This window comes from Mustela nigripes, chromosome 17, assembly GCF_022355385.1.
Source record: "Mustela nigripes isolate SB6536 chromosome 17, MUSNIG.SB6536, whole genome shotgun sequence".
In the NCBI taxonomy this organism is placed as follows: Eukaryota; Metazoa; Chordata; class Mammalia; order Carnivora; family Mustelidae; genus Mustela; species Mustela nigripes.
The window spans coordinates 12,918,872-12,943,113 of NC_081573.1; the positions used below are offsets into that span (position 1 = coordinate 12,918,872).

The following is a 24,242-nucleotide window of genomic DNA, read 5'->3' on the forward strand; positions in this document are numbered from 1 at the left end:
GTGCTCAGCAGGGAGCCTGCTTCCTCCTCTCTCTCTCTGCCTGCCTCTCTGCCTACTTGTGATCTCTCTCTGTCAAATAAATAAATAAAATCTTTTAAAAAAAAAAGTGAACTGCACACTTTAGAAGGATGAACTTGAGGTATGTGAGCTATAGTTTAAAAAGAAGGGAGTTGGGGCGCCTGGGTGGCTCAGTGGGTTAAGCCGCTGCCTTCGACTCAGGTCATGATCTCAGGGTCCTGGGATCCAGTCCTGCATCGGGCTCTCTGCTCAGCAGGGAGCCTGCTTCCTTCTCTCTCTCTCTCTCTCTGCCTGCCTCTCAGTGTACTTGTGATTTCTCTCTGTCAAATAAATAAATAAAATCTTTTAAAAAAAAATAAAATAAAATAAAAAATAAAAAAAATAAAAAGAAGGGAGTTAATTTTTTTTTAATATTTTATTTATTTATTTGAGAGAGAGACAGTGAGAGAGAGCATGAGTGAGGAGAAGGTCAGAGAGAGAAGCAGATTCCCCATGGAGCTGGGAGCCCAATGCGGGACTCGATCCCGGGACTCCAGGATCATGACCTGAGCCGAAGGCAGTCGTCCAACCAACTGAGCCACCCAGGCGTCCCAGAAGGGAGTTAATTTTTAAAGGGAAAAGAATATGGAAAGAGAACCAGGTAAAAGGGCAAACTGGCAGCAGGGAGGGAAGCAATGAGAGTGTAGGTGTAAGATGAGAGAGAGGACATGCCTTAGGCCTTCTGGACGATGGGAGATAACGTGGGGCATGGAGACAGCACAGCCACCAGGGCTCTTTCGCAGGTCCAAGCTCCTTGGAAGGGCTTTGCCACACTACTTGCATTCGTACCACTTCCCTCTGGGGTGGGTCCTCTGGTGTACTTTTTAGTACACTATATACCAGGCAAGGAAGACTTTTCTACACTCGTGGCATTCATAGGGTTTCACTTCAGTATGGATCCTCTGGTGATCAATGAGGTTAGACCAGCACTGAAAGACTTTCCCACGGGTGCTACATGGACAGGTGCTACATGGATAGGGCTTTTTCCCAGGGTGAGTCCTCTTGTGCACAGGGAGGGCCAAGTGCTGCCTGAAACTCTTCCAATACAAGCTGAACCTGCAGGGACTCCTGTCCACACAGGCAGCCTAGGACACAACTGCCTCTGGCATGTGCTCAAAGTTTCCTCCATGTGCACCTAACATGTGTGGTTTCTTTTCCACAGCAACGCTCTATTTTTTTATAGAGCTGGAAGGTATCCTGACACTCCTCACAACTGTTTAAAAAAAAATTTTATTCATTTATTTGTCAGAGAGAGAATACAAGCAGGAGGATCAGCAGGCAGAGAGAGAAGCAGGTTCCCCGCTGAGCAAGGAGCCCCATGCGAGACTTGATCCCAGACCCTGGGATCATGACCTGAGCCAAAGGCAGACACTTAAGTGACTGAGCCACCTAGACATCCCCCACTTCTCACAACTTTATTGCCTATAACCTCTCCCCATACTAGGAAATTCTAGTCTATTGACTATTCCCCAAAGGTCTATTAGGGAATGACCTTTTCTTAAAATTTTTTTACCTAGAAAAGTCTCCTCAGTAGCATCAGCATCTTTGAAGGCAGAGCCCCGTGAGCTCTCTTTTCTGATGACCTTCCTTGTTACCGCCATGATGAACTGCAGCAGCTCTTTGAATATGCTCTGTGGTCACCGTCCTTGATCTGAAAGAAACCAAGATCACAAATGTCAACTCCGTTGACTTTCTAAGCTGAAAAAAAAAACAAAAGTATTGATGAAGTAGACAGAATTAACGGTTCAGTTCTCTACCCCTCCTTGTATATATACCCTTGGCCATATTTGTGGTTCTTCTCACTAAAGGCAGCATGGATGCCTCTTCCTTGACTTTGGGTGTGGCCATGTGACTTGCTTTGGCCAACAGAATCTGAGTGGAGTTGCTAGTATGTTAGTTCTGAGCCTGGGCCTCAAGCCTGCAGGCATCTCTGCCATCACCATGAGATAAACTTGCCCTATAAGCCGTACAAGACAAATACAGTAGAGATGGACCCAACCTATAGCCTGGAACCCAGCCCAGCCCAGATTAGCCAATTCTTAGACTCATGAGAGAAAAAAGTGCTTACTGCTGTCGGTCAGGGAACTGTTGTAGCAGTTCATTACAGACCAATAGCTGACTGACATAACTGCCAAATTAAGAGGAATAAAAGATGGGGTTTGAATTCTGGGGAGAAAATGAGAAAGAGAGAGAGGGAGAGGAGTGTCTATTCAGGAAAACCCAGAGGTCCAGAGCACTGGTCCAGTAATCCGAGAATAAGCATAAAGGTGTCTTCCAAAGTCTGGGATGTGGAGTGGAAGGGCCACGGTGAGGATGGAAAGTAAGACAGAATCCAGATAAGCAGCTTCAAGAATGGAATACCGTCACTCTGCCATTCATTCTTCACAACTCTTCTTGGGGCTCTGACCTGTGCTAAGCACCAAGGATGCCCCGGCCTCGGGTCATAGAAAGGGTAAGACTCCTCTCTGCTCTAACAGCACAGACTCCTAATCTGGACAGAGAGGAAGGCCCTGAGGAAAGCTCCCGTCGACTTTCCAGGTCACCCCACACCTACTGTCCATCCAGGCTCGTTACTCCCTGGGACCTGGGTCTCCTCTGGCTGTTGCCCTCTCTCCCCTACCCTCAGAAGCCTCCCAGCAAGTATCCCCACACTCATACCAATGCCCCTTCATCCCATTACATGCTGAACTGTGTCCCACCCAAATTCACACATTAACACCCTAAACCTAATGCCTGGTATATCCCAGAATGTGACTGTATTTGGAGACCTTTAAAGAGAGCGCAAACATTAAACGAAGTCATATGGGTGGGCCCTAATGCAGTGACTGGGAGAGACACCAGGGGTGTGCTCGAGAGGAAAGGCCACATGATGACAGAGCAAGAATGTGGCCAAGGAGAGAAGCCTCTGGAGAAACCAACCCTGCCAACACTTTGATCCTGGACTTCCAGCTTCTAGAACTGTGAGAAAATAAGTGTCTATTGTGTAGGCCACCCAGTCTGTGGTATTTAGTTATGGCAGCTGTAGCTAACTAAAACACTCTCAGGCTCCTGGGCCAGCCTTGCTCTCCCCTTGGATGCAGCACTTCAACCCATCAAGCCTGTCTGTTCTGTCTTCAAAACAAACCTGTATCTGACCACTTAGCAATACTTCTACCTCTACCATCCTGATCCAACCTACCCTGCTCCCCGGGATTCCAGCAGCACTCACCTCCTAGGTCTCCCTGCCTCTACCTTCACCCCAGGAGACTTCCCCTATAACAGCCAGAGGAATCCTACAAAGAGCTAAATCAAAGCACAGTTCTCTGGCCAAAGGCTTCCCATGGCTCCCACCTCTCTCAGGGTAGACATCCAAGTCCACACATGGCCCATAAGCTCTGCACCATCGGCCCCCACAGGCCTCCCAATTCCATCCCTATTCTTTGCTATGTCCTTCCCTCAATCCACTCCAGCTGGGCCTCCTTGCCTGTACCCGCCTCAGGCTCTTGGGATTAGCATTCCATCTACTGAAACACTCTGCCTCTTCCCTCTATTCAGGACTCAGCTAGGATGCCACCTCCTCAGAAGCAGTTTTTGCATCTTTGATTACTGTCTGCCTTCCCAACAACGTCCACTCCATAGAGGCAGGCGGTGCCTGTCGTCTTCAGGTCCCATCTGGGATGGCACTGGCCCTTACTGCTCAGTGCACATCTGTGGAAGACACAAGGTGCTCATTCTGGCTGCAGGCAAAGTTCTGACAAGGAGAAGGGGCCATGATCACAGGCTGGGGTCAGTAAGCATGGGCCAGGCCAACCTCAAAGCCTCACCACACAGGCTAGGCCCCTACCCACCCTGTCCTCCGCCACCAGCCGGAGTCTCCTGCTCAGACTCTCCACAGAGGACATGTTCTCACATACAGTCACACATTCAGGCATCCACGCTATCACACAGTCACATCCGCGATCACAGTCACAGTCCCTGCACCATCACAGAGCAATTCTACACAGTCTGGGACCCTCCTGCTGTATCGGGCTCTCCTGGGTACCACCACCAGACACCCTCTCTCAATGTGACAGCCACAGCGTGCTGCAGGATTGTCACATATGGTGACTAACACAGAGAGCACAAGCACAAGTTACACACACCTGAACTATCCACACACGTGGTCACAGCAAAAGACACATTCACCCTAGACTGTGGGGCACCTACAGCCACAAAGGACAAATACGTGCGATCACCTGTATATGGTCACAAAAAGCAACACATGCTACACACGCAGACACCCCTCACACCGACACCGACACCGTCACCTCTCACCCCCACGCACCGTGCACGCTTCCACCTACTGCACAGCCTCTGGCCCAACTCTCCACTCACGTCCGCCACAATCCCACAGTGGGCCAACCTTCTGCCCACTACCCGCCCGCACTGCAACTACCGTCGTACCCCCAGGGTGCGCAGGAGGGGATGCGGGGCTTTCTGGGGCTTGTAATCCAGGAGGACCGGAGGGCGGCTAACGGGCTGCGGAGCTTGAAACGTTAGACCCCTGAGCATTGTGGTTCCGCCCAGCCAGCGCGCCCGCGGGACGGCGAAGCGCATTCTGGGAATTGTGGTCCCGGAGGGCGGGCGCGCTGCTGGACAGCGCGGCGCATTCTGGGCGTCGTGGTCCCCACGAGTGGGCGCCTCCCGGTGAGCTCCCGGAAGTGGCTCCCACCGCATGGGTGAGGTGAGTCTTGGGGCGGTCCGCTGGGGTCGCGGCGGGAGAGGAACCCTCCAGGCCCCGAAGCCGCCAGCTCCTGCGGCGGCCTGGGCGAGGCGTGCGGGACCGACCCGAGCGCTGACCACAAGCGGCGCGACTGGAGGGCCGCGTGACGGCCGCCCCAGCCGAGTGTAGAACTCCCTGCCGGAGCGTGGCGCCAGCGGACGGGGATGCAGCCTGAGAGTGGGCTGCAGCGGCGCCACGCCGCGGGCGCGCGTTCCTGACGGGCCGCTAGCTGTGGTGTGTGGCCGACGGGGCTAGGGGCTTGCGTTCCGGGGGGTGTTGTGTGCCGTCAGGCGTGGGAGCGTGGGGGTGTGGCTGCGGGGCTGGCGGCGCGGAGCCGGGTAGTGACGGGGTTCGCGGGGGCGTTGGCGCCGCTGTGAGGACATGCGGCTCCTGCCCTGACTGGGATTTGTAAAGTTTTTCTGGCGAGATAAACACAACACCAGGCAAAGTGGGTGCAAGGCAAGATTTATTAAAAACACTCCCCGGGGAAGTTTCAGGGCTCAGGGAGAAGGGGAGCCAGGAAAGTTGCGCCGGAGGAGGTGGGCACCCTCAGGGAAGTTCCGCGACTCAGAAAAGCAGAGTGGCGGAAGTCGCGCTCAAGGCGGAGAGGAGGGGGCTTTTAAGGGGTCTCGAGGGGAACTCAGGGGTCTTTTGGCAAGTTTCCCTTATTTGGATATTTCGCCTACTCGTCGGGGTCCCATTGGTCCACTGGAGCCCGGGTTGGGGGTCTCAGATTCCTGCTTGGGCCTTTGTTCTCCTGTCCGAGTTCAGGTTTTGTGGCGGGAACTTTCACCATCTTAAGCAGCCCTTTCTGCCAGCCTAACATTCCGACTTTTTGCTTAATATAATGGTGTCAGGGGCGTTGACTCAGTTCTGGCTACTTCCTGCTAAGGGGGGCGTTGTCATAGTGGTAGTCGGAGTCGGCAGGCGAGAGTAGGGCTGGAGGAGTTGAGTGACGGACACTCGGACAAGTTCTTGTAGGCGATCCTGCAAGTATCGGAAAAGACAGGGAGCAACTGAGACTAGAAGGAGGATTATGCATACAGGTCCTGCCAAAGGGAGCAGCCAGGTTACCTAGGTGTTAGGGATCCAGGCCCCAGGAAGACGTGTCTGGCCTCCGTGCTTGGATCCGATCCCTGAGTTCTTTGGTCCTGGAGGTAACTATACCTGATTGTTTAACAAAGTAACAACATTCTTCATTTAAGTATAGGCAGATCCCCCCTTTTTCGGTGGTCAGGAGGTCTAAGGCCCATTGGTTCTGTAGAGCTAAGGCTGCCAGGCTGGTGACTTGCGTCTGTAGGGCTGGAGGGAGTCAGCAATTCGTTCCATGTCATCATTCAGGGCTTGGGAGAGTTTGTAAAAAAAGTCTATGGAAGTTCCTATCCCCGCTGTTCCAGTTGCCACCCCTGTGGCTACTCCTGCCCCTGTTATGAATGGGAGGAAGGCAGCCCTTCCTCCACGGTGTTGGGGGAATAGGATGGATTGCACCTGGGAGGACAGTGTTGGTGTGGGCCCTTGAGAGAGCTCAGAGGAGAGTGAAGTAAGGTAGATAGGATAAAAGAGGCGGGGAAATGGCTGGAAGGCTATGATTTATAAGGGCCAGCCGTATAGTAATTCGAATGGGCTTAAGCCCAAAGGCCCGCGGGGCATAGCCCAGAGTCTGGTGTGGGCCAGGAAAGACTGGTCTCTAGGCAAGTTTGGTGAGTTGGGCTTTGAGCAGCCCATTGGCCTTTTCTACCTTACCTGATGACTGAGGGTGGTATGGGATGTGAAGTTTCCAGGTTATGTTGAGGCTCTCAGCTACCTGTTGGGTTACACTGGAGATGAAGGCGGGTCCCTTGTCTGACTGGAGGGTCCGGGGCAATCCGAACCTCGGGATGATGTGCTCAATGAGTAGTGTAGCCATCACGTCCACTGTTTCCCGAGCCGTGGGGTAAGCCTCGATCCAGCCTGTGAATGTATCAACCAAGGTTAATAGGTAGCGAAAGGTTTTGTGGCGAGGCATGTGAGTGAAGTCCAGTTGCCAGTCTTCCCCCGACTGATGACCTCGGAGCTGATGGTTAGGTCCTGGTCTGTGGATTCCTCCTTGTGAGTTCACGGAGGAACAGGTTTTGCAAGCCTTGTGGACAACTTCAATTACCTTAGATAAGGAAGGATGATAGAACAGTGGCTGAAGAAATTGGTGGAGAGCCTTTGGGCCAATATGGAGGGATCGGGGGAGGTCAGTAATCAAGGTGTGCGCCAGATTGCCTGGCAGGGCAATCCTGTCCCGAAGGTAGTTCCACCCCTTTATCTCCAATCTTTCCTCCCCATGCCTGGAGGGCTTGTGTTTCCTTTGTAGAGTAGGCAGGAATAAGGGGGGGGAGGTTGAGGGGGGAGGTAGAGAGAGAGATATTCGGGTTTTCTAGGAATAGCTGATGGAATAGCTGGAGATGAGAAGTCAGATGGGCCAGGGATCGGGGGCTAAGGAGGTCTGTGAGTCCGTGGGGAGAGTAGACTGTGATGGGCTGCCCTAAGGTAAATTTGAGGGCCTCCTTCATAAGAGAAGCAGCTGCCGCTAGGGCCCTGAAGCAGGGCTGCCATCCCTGGGCAGTGACATCCAGTTGCTTGGACAGGTAGGCTATAGCCCTATGCTTAGGCCCCACCAGTTGTGTTAGGAGGCCGGTGGCCAAGCCGGAGCGCTCATCAGTGTAGAGATGGATTGGTTTAGAGAGATCGGGTAGGGCTAAAACTGGCCCGGTGGTAAGGCGGTCCCCTAATTTAGAGAATCAGTGGCGGATCGAAGTGGGATCAGTTAGGGGACCCTGGGGGGTCTCTTTAGCCGCCTGGTACAGAGGATGGGCCAGGATAGAGAAATTTGGAATCCAATGTCTGAAGAACCCAACCAACCCAAGAAAAGATAGTATTTCATCCGCCGTTTTGGGAGGTTGGAGTTCTTGGAGGAGTAGTAAGCAGTCCCCAGTAAGGGACTTAGAAGTGGGAGTCAGAAGTATGCCCAGATAGGTAACTGAAGGGGCACACAATTGGGCCTTAGAGGGGGTGACTCGATATCCCTTGGCCCCCAGGAAGTTAAGTAGGGCGGAGGTGTTGTCCTGGGAGACCGAGAGGGAGGGGCTACAGAGGAGGAGGTCATCCACTATTGTAGTAGAGTACTGGCCTTAAGGACACACTGCTGTAAGTCTGGAGTCAAGGCCTGGCTGAAAATGTGATAAGGGCTGTCCCTGAACCCCTGGGGTAGGACAGTCCAAGTTAGTTGTCCAGAAGCGTGCGTGTCGGGATCCTCCCAGGTGAAGGCAAAAAGAAAATAGGAATCCGTGCAAGGGGATGGTGAAAAAGGCGTCCTTTAGGTCCAGTACTGTAAAGTGAGAGGTGTTTGGGGAAACACAAGACAGGTGGAGGAAGGGGAGGAAGGGGAGAGGCAGATAGTTGCCCTCAGTTTTCTGGAGAATGTCCCTCCTCAGTAGAGGGACCGAGCAGGAAGGAATCACTAGGAACGAGTGGGAGAAGGGGAACCCATCTAGACTACAGGTGAGGGGAAGGGTCACCCTAGGATTGGAGGAGGTCCCATCGATCCCCATAACAGTAATTGGTGAGGTTCGAGTAAGTCCCGAGTAGGAAGGCAGAACAGAGTAGGTAGCCTCCGTGTCCAGCAAAAAAGAGATGGACTTACCCACTACCTGGAGCGTAACCCTGGGCTCGGCCTGGGTGAGAGGGGCAGCCGAGTCTGGGCTTTGTCAGTCGTCCTCCAATCCAAGCAGTTGAAAGGCCGGACTTCCTGTCCCGGGGGGGGGGGGGGGGGGTCCCCCACTTTGAGGTGCCGAAAATACCCCGAGGTTAGGGCAGTCGGATTTCCAGTGGCCCATCAAATGGCATTGAGGGCAAGGCTGAGTTGGCGGCTTTGGATTGGGGCACTGGCGAGCCCAATGTCCCTCAGCCCCTCATTTGAAACAGGCCCCCAGAGGGGTGCGATTCGTTGCCCCTCTCTGTTGGCTCCCAGAGCCGGCCAGCCGCAGGGCTGCTACCAAGGCTTGGGTCTGCAACCAAGAGTCTGGTTTTGCTGGAGTCTGGCTTGTCATTTAAGCTCAGCCACCTCCTCACGGGAATTAAAGACCTTAAATGCCATTTTCACCAAGTCAGAAATGGGGGTCTGAGAGCCCTCCTCAGCCTTCTTTAACTTTCTCGGTATATCCGGTGCTGATTGAGATAAAATGAGTAGCCAGTACTGTGGCCCCTGCAGGAGAGGCGCGGTCCAAGCAAGTGTACTGGGTTAAGGCCTCGGTCAATTGGTTAAGAAACAAGGCGGGGGTTTTTTCAGGGGCCTGGACAATCTCCTTAATCTTGTCGTAATTAACGGCCTTATTAGAGGCTGCCCGCATGCCGGCTATGAGACATTGAACCATGTGGTCGCGGCACCAGTGGCCATCTTGGCCATCCTGATAATCCCAACCTGGTTCTACAGCTGGGACTACCTGGGCTCCAATTGGCATGGCAGCATCAGTGAGATGGACCTGATCTGTGTGCTCCCCGGGAAGCAGCCTGGATGTGTTCCCTCTCTGTGGTGAGGGTGGTGGTCTGGACCACATGTAAATCATGCCAGGTGAGGTCATAGGCTTGGGCCAGATATTGGAATTCTTTGATATAGTTATCAGGATTGGCAGAAAAGGAGCCCAAACGTTTCTCAATTTTGGAAAGGTCTTGTAGAGAGAAGGGCTCATGAACTCTAACAACTCCCTCAACTCCAGCAACCTCCCTTAGGGGGGCAGACTAAATCAGGGGAGGGTTTTCGAGCCCTATTGTGGGTGGAGCCATGCAGACACATTCACACAGTCAGGCACTCTTCAGATTCAAACAGATTGGACACCCTCCCCTTTGGGTATCCCTGGCTAATGGGAGGTGATCACTCTCCCCTTCCATTCTTTATGAAAGGATCTAGCTCAAGCAGTAGCCCCGGGGCTGTTAAAACAGAATTCAATTAAGCACAAAAGATGTTTATCAACAGATTTCAAAATCGTAAACCTAGTTCCAGCGACCAGCACTCTAGTATTCTATCCCATTTGGTTAAAGACTTTGAAAGCTACCTTAAGAATTACCCATTAAAACTCTGAGAGACGGGGCGCCTGGGTGGCTCAGTGGTTTGGGCTGCTGCCTTCGGCTCGGGTCATGATCTCAGGGTCCTGGGATCGAGCCCTGCAGGAAGCCTGCTTCCCTCTCTCTCTCTGCCTGCCTCTCTGCCTACTTGTGATCTCTGTCTGTCAAATAAATAAATAAAATCTTTAAAAAAAAAGAAAAAAACCTCTGAGAGACACAAGTAACCATCAGTTCTAGTCATCTCTTTGCTAGCAGATTTTAACAAATAACAAGAGCTTATTTGACCTTCGTAAACTTTGATTGGAGTTTCCTGTTTACTGCGGATAAATTTGTCAGGAGTTTGGATAGGAGTGGGGAGGGAGAGGGGGAGGGGTAGACGAGGGCGAGGGTTTAGAAATCCTGAACTTGGGGCACCTGGGTGGCTCAGTGGGTTGAGCCTCTGCCTTCGGCTCGGGTCATGGTCTCGGGATCCTGGGATCGAGCCCCACATCGGACTCCCTGCTCAGCGTGGAGCCTGTTTCCCCCTTTCTCTCTGCCTGCCTCTCTGCCTACTTGTGATCTCTGTCAAATAAGTAAATAAAATCTTTAAAAAAAAAAAAAGAAAGAAAGAAAAAGAAATCCTGAACTTAAGGGACCTTGGGGTAAGGGATCTTGGTAAGGAGGAGGAGGAGGAGCCAGGGGCCCTCTTGTCGGTGGGTGGGTGAAGCTCTCCGGGGGTTCAGAGAAGGGAGACAGGGAGGAGAGGTCCGAGTCTTTGGGAGCAGTGGGTGGCAGGGTAGGGGGAGGGGAGCGGGCCAAGAGGACCTGTGAGGTGGAGCAGTGAGAGCAGAGGGAGGGGCGAGAGCGCAGAGTCCAGAAAGCCTGGACATAAGGGACCTTGGCCCATCTGCCTTGGTGTCTGCAGAAATTGCCTAGGTCCATGAGAATCGGATAGTCAAATGTGCCTTCCGGAGGCCACCGGGACCGATTGTCTAATTGGTATTGTGGCCAAGCGACAATACAGTAACATCGTTTCCGCAGGTCCTGGTCCAGTTCCAGGGTTTTAAGATTGGCCAACAGGCTTAAAACACCCCCAGGATGTTTTAGGGTCGAATTTGGATTGGGAGGTCCCCACAATTCGTTGCCGGGCACCCAAGGGCTGGAGAAAGGTGTCCCCTCGTCCACCACTGGGTTGCGGAAAAACTGTGTCGACTGCCGTAGAGGTCTCCTGGCCTCTGGGAGTCACAAAAGTCACCTGGTGACCGGCGGGGTCTGCCCTGAGAGGGCCGTGAGTAGGACAAGGCTTTCTGGAAGGAGGCACGGAATCGGGGGAAACTCACCACGGCTTTGGAAGTGGCGTTCGGAAAGGGAGGTCCAGTCCGGCTAGGGAAAGGAGAGAGCCTCCCCACTGAGGTGGGGGCTCAATCTCCTTCCCAGGTTTCGGTACCAAATGCCAGCTCAACAGGAGTGACACAGAGATGTCACAGGAGTGCCGGCGTGGTTTCGGGGGTGTGGCAGATGCCGCACCTGAGGTAGGCTGTGTGCATGCGACCGTGTGGCTAAGATGTTTTGGGGCCCACTGGACCGGGGGTACTTCGCAGAGTTTACCGAGTCTGTGCTTCGCCACGTCCGCAGCTGCAGCTGTTGGACGGTGGCCACCCACCTGACATTGTGGATGTGTCCCCAGCAGCTTCTGTGTGCTTAACCCGGCAGGAGGCTGTGGAGTCAGCCAACTGGGTATCCACCACGTGTTCGCCGAGTGCTGGCCCGCTGCTGCATGTTCGTTATGGAGCGCCTTGGGTGACCTCACAGCAGCCCTCTGAGGTAGGTCAGTTGTCAGGACAGCTACAAGTAAGAACTACTGTCTTCGGTTGGCTGAACACTCACGGATTGGGGACCTTGACCTGATGTGCGGTCAGTGCGGAGAGGGATGGGCTGAGTCGGGTCCATGTCCATGTGTCTCAGTGACTGTCATCAGGAATTTTCCAGAATAGAAGCTCCCGGTATCCAGAAGGGAGCTTGGAATCTTGGTGCACTTACTGCCGTCCTTTCCGTTCCTGCTTCCCCTCCCCTGTACAGTGACTCCCCACGTCTGTGGGTGACGTGCTCAGCCTTTCCCGGTCCCCATTTGCTCAGCACCTATTTACTATGCACTTGACGTAGGCTGTGCCCTGGGCGCTGTTGCTCCCGCTTGCTGGGTCTTTCTGGGGTAACGTGGTTACAGCCAGAGCTATAGGAAAGAGAGACCCAGGGCACTCACTTAGCTTGTTCCAAGCACTTGGACAGCTCTTGGAGACAAGGCAGGCAAAGCATGGTCTGAAGGAGTAGGAGAATTTAGGTGCAGAGAGAGATCGTAGAATATGAGAATAACAGGGAGGAAGGCTGTAAAGATGGGGGTTGGGGATGACAAGGGGCAAGGACAAGGTGACAAGAGGTCCAAATGAGTTTCTATGGGCTCAAACACAGTTTTGCCAGAAGTTGCCAGCTGCCACAGAAAGGTTTCAGGATTGGGGACTTACTTTACTAAGGTTTGCTTCTCCCTGTGCCCAAGGCCATGGCTCAAATGCCAACCAACATTTGTTACCTTTTTTTTTTTTTTTTTAAGATTTTCTTTATTTATTTGAGAGAGAGAGAGAGAATGAGAGAGGGAGAGATGAGAAGGGGAAGGGTCAGAGGGAGAAGCAGACTCCCTGCTGAACAGGCAGCCTGATGCGGGACTCGATCCCAGGATTTCAGGATCATGACCTTAGCCAAAAGCAGTGGCTTAACCAACTGAGCCACCCAGGCACCCCTGTTACTTCTTTTTGATTTTAGCCATCTTAGCAGGTGTAAAGTGGTATCTCATTGGGCGTTTGATTTGGATTTCTGTGGTTGAGGATCTTTTCATGTTGCCTCTTAGTCATTTGTATATCTTCTTTGAAGAAATGTCTAGTCAAAACCTTTGCCTATTCTTTAACTGGATTATTTGTCTTTTTATTATGGAATTGTTTAGATACAGGTTCCTTATCAGATATATTTTGTAAATGTTTCCTGTCATTTTATGGGTTGCCTTTTTGCTTTCTTGTTGGTGTCCTTCAAATCATGAAAGTTTTTAATGTTGATGAAGTTGTTTATCTGTCATCATTTGTTTATCTTATCTGGGAAGGCTTTGCATTTTTTCAATTGAAGTATAGTTAATGTACAACATTTTATTGGTTTCAGATGTTCAACCGTGATTCAGAATTCATACACAGTGTAAAATGCTCTACAATAAGTCTAGTTACCATTTCTTACCATACAAAGTTAATACAGTATCATGATCTATATTCTGTGTGTTATACATTACATCCCCATAACCTATTTATTTTATAAGTGCAAGTTTGTATCTCTTGATCCCTTTCACCCAGTCCCAAACCCCCTTCTCCTCTGGCAGCCCTCAGTCTGTTCTCTGTATCTATGTATGAATCTAGTTGTTGTTGTTGTTGTTTTTAAGATTTTATTTATTTGTCAGAGAGAGAGAGAACGAGCACACAAGCAGGCAGAGGCAGAGAGAGAAGCAGGCTCCCTGTTGAGCAAGGAGACCGATGCAGGACTTGATCCCAGGACCCTGGGATCATGACCTGAGCGGAAGGCAGCCACTCAACCAAATGAGCCACGCAGGCGTCCCTGAATCTAGTTTTCTTTTGTATGTCCACTTGTTTGTTTTTTAGATTCCACATGTAAGTGAAATCAAATGGTATCTGTCTTTCTCTGATTTATTTCACTTACCATAATACCTCAGGGTCCATCCATGTTGTCATAAACGGCAAGATTTTATTCTTCTTTATGGCTGATATATATATCTATATCTGTCTGTCTACATATGTTACGTATATGTATGGCATCGTATGTGTATCATATGTATCATGTATATCATATGTATCATGTATAGGTATCATATCATATGTATATTGATATATATGATATATATATGCCACATCTTCTTTAACTATTCATCTGTTGTTGGACATTTAGGTTGCTTCCATATCTTGGCTATTATAAATAAAGCTGCAATGAATATAGGGGTGAATATATCTTTTCGAGTTAGTGTTTTCATTTTCTTCAGATAAATGCCCAGAAATAGAATTGCTGGATTGTATGGGTAGTTCTGTTTTTAATTTTTTGCATTATTTTTTAAGTTTATGCAGAACACTGACCAAAGTTAACTATACATTGGGTTACAAACCAAGTCTTAGCAAATTTCAAAGGATTAAAAATAACTAAAGCACATTTTCTGAGCACAACAGTCAATCTGGTAATCAGCAATAAGAAGATAAGAGAAAACCCCAATTGTTTGGAAATGAAAGAGTGGATTTCTAATAACCCCTGGGTCAGGAAGAAACTACAACGAAAATGAGAAAATACTCTGAACTCATTAAATGATAACGAAAATGCAACATCGAACTTATGGGTGTGCAGTTAAAGCTTTGTTTAGAAGGAAATTTATAACCTTAAGTAAATGTATTAGAAAAGAGGAAAGGAAGAAAGGCTGAACGTCAATTATATAAGTATCCATCTCAGAAGCTACAAAATAATTAGCAAATAAAGTGAATGAATGACTGTGTGTAGCTACTTGGGGAGTATGTGTGAGGGGAGGGAGATCTGGTTCTGTGTAGGAAGAGCACTGTAAGCAGACCAGCCATGGGCTTAGGCTGCCTTGGTTTACAGCTCAGCAACTCCCCATCCCTTCAGTATCTGGGACTCTTTGGGCAACTCTTCTCCTTTCTATCTGTTTTCATATCGATACAATGGAAAGGAAGTTCCCACCTCCTGACTTTGTTGTGAGTTTTAAATGAGTTATTGTATACAAACATTTAGAATGGTGCTTAGCACCTGATTATTTTGAGCATCTGTGTAGCTCTGAGAATGATTCACATCTCACAGGCCCCCAGTCTGCATCTGCCCTGCTCTACAGGTACGAGCAGAGCCCCAAGTTCCACACGATGACAAAGTTCTGGCATTCCTGCAGACCCAGTTCCAACACTCCAGCCCTCCTGTGCCTCCCTTTTGTGCTGATGCTTGATGGCCATCCCCAAGAGTCCTCTGAGCCCAGTGCCCTGGGAACAGGAAGGCTTCCTCCATGTGAAGGTGGAGGATGAGGAAGCCACCCTCTCTGAGATCCAGGAATCTAGCCCTGGCCACACCGCCCACCCTGAGGCTGCTCATCTTCGCTTCCGGCGCTTCTGCTATGAGGAAGCATCCAACCCACATGAGGCCCTGGCCCGGCTGCGTGAGCTGTGCCACCAGTGGCTGCAGCCCGAGGCGCACTCCAAGGAGCAGATGCTGGAGCTGCTGGTGCTGGAGCAGTTTCTGGGGGTGCTGCCCCCCAAGATGCAGTCCTGGGTGGGTGCCCAGTTCCCCAAGAGTGGTGAGGAGGCTGCCGTACTGGTGGAAGGTATGACTCTGGCATTCAACAAGAGAGATGAGGGGGGGCAGCTGGTAACTGTTCACAGCACACTGAGGGCAGAGCCTGGACTGGAATGTGGGAGTGCAGGGTTTGGGCTTGGGGTCGCTCACACATGCACTTGTCACCTTTGTACCTCACCCAGACTCTCACACACTGTGCTAAGCAGATCTGTTTTGATTGCTAATGACCAAAAGCCCAGCCCAAACTGACAGGCAAAGTAGGGAGGCTTTGTGGCTATATTCAGGAGCTCTGTTGATGGTATCAGGACTCTTTTTCTCATTCTGCTTCTCAGTTGGGTTTTCTTTTCTTTTTTTTTTTTTTTTTTTAAGATTTTATTTATTTGACAGAGAGAGATCGCAAGTAGTCAGAGAGGCAGGCAGAGAGAGAGAGAAGCAGATGCCCTGCTGAGCAGAGAGCCTGATCCGGGACTCGATCCCAGGACCCTGAGATCATGACCTGAGCCGAAGGCAGCGGCTTAATCCACTGAGCCACCCAGGCGCCCTCAGTTGGGTTTTCTTACATTAGTTTCTCTCTTTTTCTTTTCCTTTTCCTTTTTTTTTTTTTTTTTTTTTTTTGAGAGAGAGTGCACAGGAGAGGCAGAGGAAGAGGGAGAAGCAGACTCACCACTGAGCAGGTAGCCTGACAGGGGGAGCTCAATCCTAGGGCCTGGAGTGTCGCTCTCGGCCCGCAAGAACGACCCGCAGACGAGGTGAGTGGCAAACTTCTTTTATTACTAATGCTAATGTACTAATGCTAATGGCGGCCGCGCCGCACCAAGCATATACAGCAGTATATATTCACGTGCGTACGCCCCCCTTCCTGCCCAATCAGAATGCCGTGCATGCAGTGCCCTCGTGCGCTCTTATGTAACCGAGCAGGATTCTTTTGTTCTCTAGCAGTGATCATGCATATATCTCTTGGCTCCTAGTGCTGTTCACGCGCCGATCACGAGCGCGCCCACATTCTCCTCAACCAATCATCCTCATTTCCTCAATCCACGGGCACATCCATTTACGTGACTCCTTGCATCTGCTGGATGGCTCTCCACACTGGAGATCATGACCCAAGCCAAAGGCAGACACTTAATCAACTGAGCCACCCAGGTGCCCCTAGCTTTACTCTTAAGCAGCTTCTATCCTCATTGGAGATAAAATTGGCTCAGCAACCCAGACTTATGTCTTACCAGTGTAGAAATCCCCAGGAAGAACAGTAAAAGATTCCTGGGCTGAGGCCAGCTGAACTGGTTAGGGTCTTGTGCTTGTTTTTTGGATGACCAGATCCCAGGGACTAACATGAGCAAGGAAAACCAGGCTGCTGGGGGCTGGAAGCCTGTGAGGGTGGGGGCGGGAGTGACAGAAATACCTGGTGTCTCCTTGTGTCTTCTCTGATTCCTCCCTCTGCTGGCCTTCTAGGATCTGGCTGAGTCAGTTTTGCCCTTAACTAGAGTGGGCACTGTTGCTTTGGTGGACCCACACCAATAGCCCAGCCCAGGGAGGGCCTGTAGCATGCAAAGAGGATGGCAGGACAATCGAGAGCAGGGAGTGAAGGCTCCTCCCAGAAGGGCCTGGCCCAGTGTGGCCAGGCCTGATGGTAACATATAGCAGGTGTATGCTGGGACCTGGGAGGAGGTGTGCTGTGAGTAGGAGGAACCACTGCTCCTCTTCCTCCTGGTCATGTGACTTTCTTGTGCCTCTGTTTCCCTGTCAATAAAATGGGAATTGTAGTCATAATACTTACCTCAGTGTTAATGCCTGGCACAGATTAAACACAATGGAAACTGGGGCTGTTAGGATGATTTATTTTTTAGCTCCTTAAGAAGCAGACTTTTCTGGAGAGGGTAGTCATGCGCTTTCCCTTGGCCCCATCAGCTGTGCCTAGGCAGAGGTCATGGGGACAAGGGTAATGACCCCATCTTCCTGCAGGGTTGAGGTTTTCAGAGAAAAGGCAGTATGGCACTGAGACAAGAAGGACCTGGCAGTCCAGGCAGAGGGAATGGTGGGAGGTGAAGGGCCAGTGGTACAATAAGGACCAGTGAATTCTGGAAAGGGAGGTTGTGTGATATTTCTAGAATAGAGGAAGAAAGGGAGATGTGGGACCAAGCATGTGGCTGGAGAGGCTGGGGAGTTAGGAGGACATCTGTAGGCTTAGAGGAGGAAAGCTGAGATCTACAGTTGAAATCTCAACTTGGCTGCTAGCTAACTGTGTCATCTTGTACCAGTTAGTTACTCAAGGACTTCCTTCAACTGGGCCTGTTTCCTTGTTGAAGTGCTGTTGTTGCAGTATATCCTTGTGAAAGCAGACTGAAGCTGAAACAAGGCAATTGAAATGACCCACTTGGAGACTAGCACATAACAAGAGTCCAAGAATGACCAGCACCCCTAGGAGGCGAGCGGCGGCGGTGGGTTCCTCTGACACAGGTGGAGAAGCAGGGCCAGACAAAAGCAAGACTGCGCAAGACCCTGGAGCTGGCCAGCGGCAGAGCTGGGGCCCCACTGTGGACTCAAGCAGCAGCTATATGCCTTCTTCCATCTCTTCCTGGGGTCTGTCCAGTGCACGATGCTATTCACTGTCCCCAGGTGCCCTGTGCACCCCTCAAGGATCAGTTCAGCTCAAAGGTCAGTTCAGACATGCCACTGACTCATACACAACGCAGTCTCCAGCTTCCTTTTAACCATACTCTGCCTCCACAGCCATTTAGAAAGAGTGGGCCTCAGTCCTCCTGGGGTCTTAGGGAAGCCAGGCAGGTGTGTCACCACTCACCCTCAGCAGCACTTGTCTACTTAGGGCTCGAGGTAGAGTCTGCTATAGGAAACTGCACAGTTGTGAGCATCTGGAATTAATTCCCTCATTCAGCCAGTATTTACTGAGCACCTGCAGAAAATGCTCAGTAGGTGTCTAGGTCCACGGGGAAGGCACCAAGAGCTGGGGCCGGCCCAGAGGGAGCAAGTATGCAGGCACTTGGCGAAAAAGAACCCTTGTGTGTGCTTACTTGCTCTCACTCTTTCAGTTCAGTTCAACATCAGAGTCTTTCTTCTGACACTTGAGCAAAAATCAGCAGCCTTGAAGAATGAGACTTGTGGGGAGAGGGGATTGAAACCTGTGATTCAGTTTTTGATGGTGTGGGAGGACAGCCCTATGCCCTTTTGTCATCCAGGACACCAAATGAGAAACTTTCCTTTGGAAATGGGGCCAAATGTCAGGAGTGGCTGTGTCTCCCTTTACAGAGTCAGACCAGGCCGAGTTGGGGAGCCCTGTATGGAAAGAGTGGTGACACTGTGGTTTGGATTGTTTCAGGATGGGACCCAAAAGCCAAGCTCTCAGAGGCAAACTGCAAGCAGAGTGATTTGGAAGAGTCAGAGACATTAGACAGGGCCACTGAAACCCTTATAGGAGGTATTTCTCTGGGACCCACCTTTGGTGATGCTTGTGAACCTGAGGGCAGCTCAGAGAAGCAGGCAGGACTCTCGGGGAAAACCTGGATGAAGTCTGTCCCCCACAAGATGGCTTTGAGGGAAACTTCAGAGCCTCACAAGGATGTTCCCATTGACCAGCACAGCTGTGAATCTGGTGCCGTGGGGAATAGTCCCAATGTGTGGCTAAATTTCACCTCAAAAGAGAAGACACCGGAAGAGAAATTTGATCCAGTAGATGGTGATAGGACAGAGCCTCCATGCATATATTCAGGGAGGAGGTCTTCCAAGTGTGGTGAATGTGGAAAAACATTCCAGAGCCCCTCAGCCCTCAAGACACATCAGAAGAGCCATTCTCGGAAGAAACCCTACACCTGTAGTGACTGTGGGAAAGCTTTCAGCCGGAGCGCTCACTTGGCCCGGCATCAAGTCATCCACACCAGGGCAAAGCCCCATGAGTGTAGAGTGTGGGAAGGCCTTCAGCGGGGTCACCCAGCTAACTCGGCACCAGAGGATCCACACTGGAGAAAAACCCTAAAAGTGTGGGGAATGTGGCAAAACCTTCAGCCGCAGTAGCCATCTCACTCAGCACCAGTGGGTGCACACAGGGGAGAGGCCCTATGAGTGTGATGAGTGTGGGAAGGCCTTCAGCCAGAGCATCCATCTGACTCAGCACCAGCGCATCCACACTGGGGAGAAGCCCTACAAGTGTGACGCTTGTGGGAGAGCCTTTAGTGACTGCTCAGCTCTGATCCGCCACCTGAGAATCCACTCCAGAGAGAAGCCATATCAGTGTAAGTTTTGTCCGAAGGCCTTTGCACAGAGTTCCTCCCTCATTGGGCACCCGAGGATCCACACGGGAGAGAAGCCGTACAAGTGCAGTGACTGTGGGAAGGCCTTGAGCCGCAGCTCAGCCCTCATGGTTCACCTGAGAATCCACATTACAATTCTGCAGTAACCAAAGAAAGCCCTTGGGACACAGAACAACTTCCTCTCGGAGGATCAACATCTAAAAGAAACCCTGGGGCGCCTGGGTGGCTCAGTGGGTTAAAGCCTCTGCCTTCGGCTCAGGTCATGATCCCAGGGTCCTGGGATCGAGCCCCACATCGGGCTCTCTGCTCCGTGGGGAGCCTGCTTCCTCCTCTCTCTCTCTCTCTGCCTGCCTCTCTGCCTACTTGTGATCTCTGTCAAATAAATAAAATATTTTTAAAAAATAAAATAAAATAAACCCTAAGTTCCAAAGGAACAGAGAACAGGGTGGGTGATTGATAGTACCCTAAAATGATAAGGTGCTTCAGGGCAGATTCTGGGGCTGTCTGGGAACAACTCTGGGTTTGGAGACCCAGATGGAGGCACCTGATGAACACAGAGCTATTCAGGCCAGCAGGAGAATCTTCCAGAAGGATCCTGCCTCTCTCCATCCCCCACTCAGGCCCATCTCAGAGAAAGGACAGCTGAGCTGAGGACCTGGATTGGTCTTCAGAGCTGTGACAATTGGAGTAAAGTTTCTTTCGGGACTCAGTGGTCCCAAGATGCTCTGGGCAGAAAGGCTCCAGCTTCATGTTCCAATGTAGCTGCTCTTAACCTTTTCTTACTTCTTAACTTACCCGGTAAGCTGAACTTACCTCTTAGCTTTTCCTCTCCCGCTTAGCCCAGGAAGGATGCCAGCCTGTGCCCACCTCTGTGCCTTCACACCTACCCTTTTGCTCCACCTGTTCATGTCTAACTCCAAGGCCAACCTGTGGGGCTGCCTTTTCTGTGAGGCCTTCTCCTGGCCCCCAGTCTCTCTCACATTCTCCCTAATCAAAGGTGTGACATGATGCTTGCACAGCATCTGTTTCTCCTTGCCCTCTTCTTCTATATCCCATCAGTCATCAGCCCTGTTGGCTTTACCAAAAACTCACCTCTAATCCGCCTTCACCATTGTCACCTTCTGTGAGCCCTCATCACCTCATCTGGATCACACCTGGGGTCTCCTACCTTCATTCTCTCCTGACTTCCCCTGATATTTCATTCTCCACACCAGCCTCCAGGGGGCTCTTTCTGCAAGCCAGACCTGATTGTGTCACTCCGTAGTAGAAAGCTCTCCAGTTGTGTTTGAGGAGTTCATTATAGATCCTGGATATCAACCTTTTGTCTGTACTGTCATTTGCAAATATCTTCTCCCATTCCGTGGGTTGCCTCTTTGTTTTTTTTACTGTTTCCTTTGCTGTGCAGAAGCTTTTGATTTTGATGAAGTCCCAAAAGTTTAGTTTTGCTTTTGTTTCCTTTGCCTTTGGAGACATACCTTGAAAGAAGTTTCTGTGGCTGATATCAAAGAGATTACTGCCTATGTTCTCCTCTAGGATTCTGATGGATTCCTGTGTCGCGTTGAGCTCTTTATCTATTTTGAGTTTATCTTTGTGTATGGTGTAAGAGAATGGTCGAGTTTCATTCTTCTACATATAGCTGTCCAGTTTTCCCAGGACCATTTATTGAAGATATTGTCTTTTTTCCACTGTATATTTTTTCCTGTTTTGTCGAAGATTAATTGACTATAGAGTTGAGGGTCCATATCTGAGCTCTCTACTCTGTTCTACTGGTCTATGTGTCTGTTTTTATGCCAGTACCATGCTGTCTTGGTGATCACAGCTTTGTAATAAAGCTTGAAATCCGGTAACATGATGCCCCCAGTTTTATTTTTGTTTTTCAACATTTCCTTAGCGATTCGGGATCTCTTCTGATTCTATACAAATTTTTGGATTATATCAAAAAATGGGCAGAAGATATGAACAGACACTTCTCCAGTGAAGACATACAAGTGGCTATCAGACACCTGAAAAAATGTTCATCATCACTAGCCCTCAGGGAGATTCAAATTAAAACCACATTGAGATATCACCTTACACCAGTTAGAATGGCCAAAATTAACCAGACAGGAAACACCATGTGTTGGAAGGGATATGGAGAAAGGAGAACCCTCTTCCACTGTTGGTGGGAATGCAAGTTGGTGCAGCCTCTTTGGAGAACAGTGTGGAGATTCCTCAAGAAATTAAAAATAGAACTTCCCTATGACCCTGCAATTGCACTCCTGGGTATTTACCCCAAAGATACAGATGTTGTGAAAAGAAGAGCCATCTGTACCCCAATGTTTATAGCAGCAAGGGCCACAGCCGCCAAACTGTGGAAAGAACCAAGACGAATGGATAAGGAAAATGTGGTCCATATACACTATGGAGTATGATGCCTCCATCAGAAAGGATGAATACCCAACTTTTGTAGCAATATGGATGGGACTGGAAGAGATTATGCTGAGTGAAATATGTCAAGCAGAGAGAGTCAATTATCATATGGTTTCACTTATTTGTGGAGCATAACAAATAGCATGGAGGACATGGGGAGTTAGAGAGGAGAAGGGAGTTGGGGGAAATTGGAAGGGGAGGTGAATCATGAGAGACTATGGACTCTGAAAAACAATCTGAGGGGTTTGAAGTGGCGGGGGGTGGGAGGTTGGGGTACCAGGTGGTGGGTATTATAGAGGGCATGGATTGCATGGAGCACTGGGTGTGGTGAAAAAATAATACTGTTATGCTGAAAATAAATTAATTAAAAAAAAATCAAAGAGCAAGTGCCAGGTGTTAAGCAGAAAGAAAAAAGAAAGTGCACCCCCTTCTTTGGCAAAGCTTCCTGAATGGGTTACAAGTATGCCAAGACATAAGTCTTGGCCCCAAACAACCTCCCCAGGTACCCTTATATGTGTAGGTGAAAACTGTCATTTTTCTGTGTGCAGTGATGTGAAAATGGTTTCAGAGAACTGCCCTTAGGGATATATGTCAAACTCTTTCACCTGCCATTCATGATCATTTGTGACCTGACCCCCCGTTCATCTCCTCCTGTGGTAGCCCCACCTTCCATACACTAGCCATGTGGAACTACTTGTGGTTCCTGAAGAAGCCATATTTCCCCCCACCTACGTGCCTCTGTACCTTTGCCTGCAAACCTCCTCTCCTTTCCTCCCAGATGTTTCACATATCTCTCTCTAACAAAGCCCTCCCTACTTCCTTGAGCTGACTTCAGCTTGCCTTCTTTGCTTCCAGAGCACCTCCTTAACTTCTCTTTAACTTCCTACCATGTTGTATTTACTGCTTCCAGAGCTTACAGTCTGTGTTTCCCAAAGACACTGTGAGTATCCAAGAGCAAGGACCATGTCTTAACCTCAGTATCTGCATCATAGGATGCAGTAAGCTCTGACCCGTGTCTGTTGAATGATTATACTGTGACTGGTGCCTTCCTGGAGGCAGTTGCCATGCTCCACCCTGCGACCTGAGAAAGGTTGCTGTCTCCTGACACCGTGCAGGGCAAGAAGAATCTTATTTTCCTAGAGCCCCAGCACTCAGACAAGCCTGGCATACAGTGGCCTCAATAAAATGTTACCATATTGAGTCTGCCCTTTATATCGCCCCAGAATTCCCTGGACTCAGCGGTTGCCAGCATGCTGTCAGTGCTCTCTGGCCTCCTCTCACAATTCTGTATCCCTACCCCTCTTTCAGGGTCCATGTCTGTAACTGGATGTCACTGCTTCTGTTCTTAACTTTTAGGGTGTCAGTCTTCCTCACTCTAATGACCCTATCACATTCACATGTTAGCCATTTGACCTGCCATACTGTTTTGTACTGTACCATCTCTCCCAGTGTTTCTCCCTGTGTCTTGAACTCATTCCCTCTGTGTCACAAGTAAGCAGAGTCACACAGACCAACCAAGGAGTGAGGTTCAGAACAGGAAAGTTGAGACCCAGGAAAACAGATCTTGTATCAGTATCTCTGAGAAAGTCCCAGATACACCTGCACACAGGCAGACTGCCACTCATAGTGAGACCAAGGCTGAGAGACTCAAAGTTGACAGACATAGGGAAAAGCTCAGAGATGAGAGATACACATTACTAGTGAAATGATCACACAGGCCTCCAATAAGTCTTCAGGCAATGGAAAGATATGGGCCTAAAGTCAGGCTGCCGAGCCCTACTCCCCAGGGCTGCTTTTGGGACCTCAGATTAGTGACTTCCCTGAACCTCAGTGAACTGCTCATCTATAATAGCAGGAATAAGATGACCTGCCTTGTGTAGGACCCAATCCAGGGCCTGGCGACCAGCTTGCAGTGTCCATCTCCACCTCTTTCTGCCCCCCATTTTCCTTTTTCCTTGTCTTTGGCACAGAAGAGCTGAAACTCCACTCCCTGGTTCTCTAAGCATCTCCACCGCCCACTTTGTCATGACATATGTGTCTTCCCATGTTTTTCTAACGGGGGAGGAAATTGGGAAAAAGGAATCTTCATTAAGGATCCACATGTGTTATTCACTCTGCCAAATAACTTATGTACATCATCTCACAACACTCAGGTCAGGATGACCATCCCTGTTTTACAGAGGAAGGGACGTGGCCAAGTTTTTACTGCCAGAGACTGGAAGCACTAAGATTTGAAAGTCTATCCAAATATGTCAGCAATTTTAAGAAGCACCACTAAGTTCAACAAACCAAGTAAGACAAATACTAACATTGAATTTCCT

At 50.0% G+C, this 24,242-nt stretch overlaps 1 protein-coding gene and 1 long non-coding RNA gene across 2 annotated transcripts in view; one reads left to right on the plus strand and one right to left on the minus strand.

The window, feature by feature from the left end:
• LOC132005162 (uncharacterized) overlaps nucleotides 1-4,619 on the minus strand; it is a 9,589-nt gene extending 4,970 nt beyond the window's left edge. The window contains exons 1-2 of the long non-coding RNA XR_009400745.1: nucleotides 4,480-4,619; nucleotides 1,571-1,708 (exon numbers count right to left, since the gene is read on the minus strand). This is a non-coding gene — a long non-coding RNA (uncharacterized LOC132005162). The remainder of the gene's footprint in view (nucleotides 1-1,570; nucleotides 1,709-4,479) is intronic.
• Nucleotides 4,620-4,650: 31 nt separating this feature from the next.
• ZSCAN22 (zinc finger and SCAN domain containing 22) lies at nucleotides 4,651-21,396 on the plus strand. Its single transcript, XM_059381995.1, is given in 5 exon segments — nucleotides 4,651-4,759; nucleotides 11,579-11,689; nucleotides 14,853-15,303; nucleotides 18,583-19,161; nucleotides 19,163-21,396. Coding segments are annotated over 3 exon segments (1,473 nt in total). The 5' UTR covers nucleotides 4,651-4,759; nucleotides 11,579-11,689; nucleotides 14,853-14,905; the 3' UTR covers nucleotides 19,659-21,396.
• The last annotated feature ends 2,846 nt before the right edge of the window (nucleotides 21,397-24,242 follow it).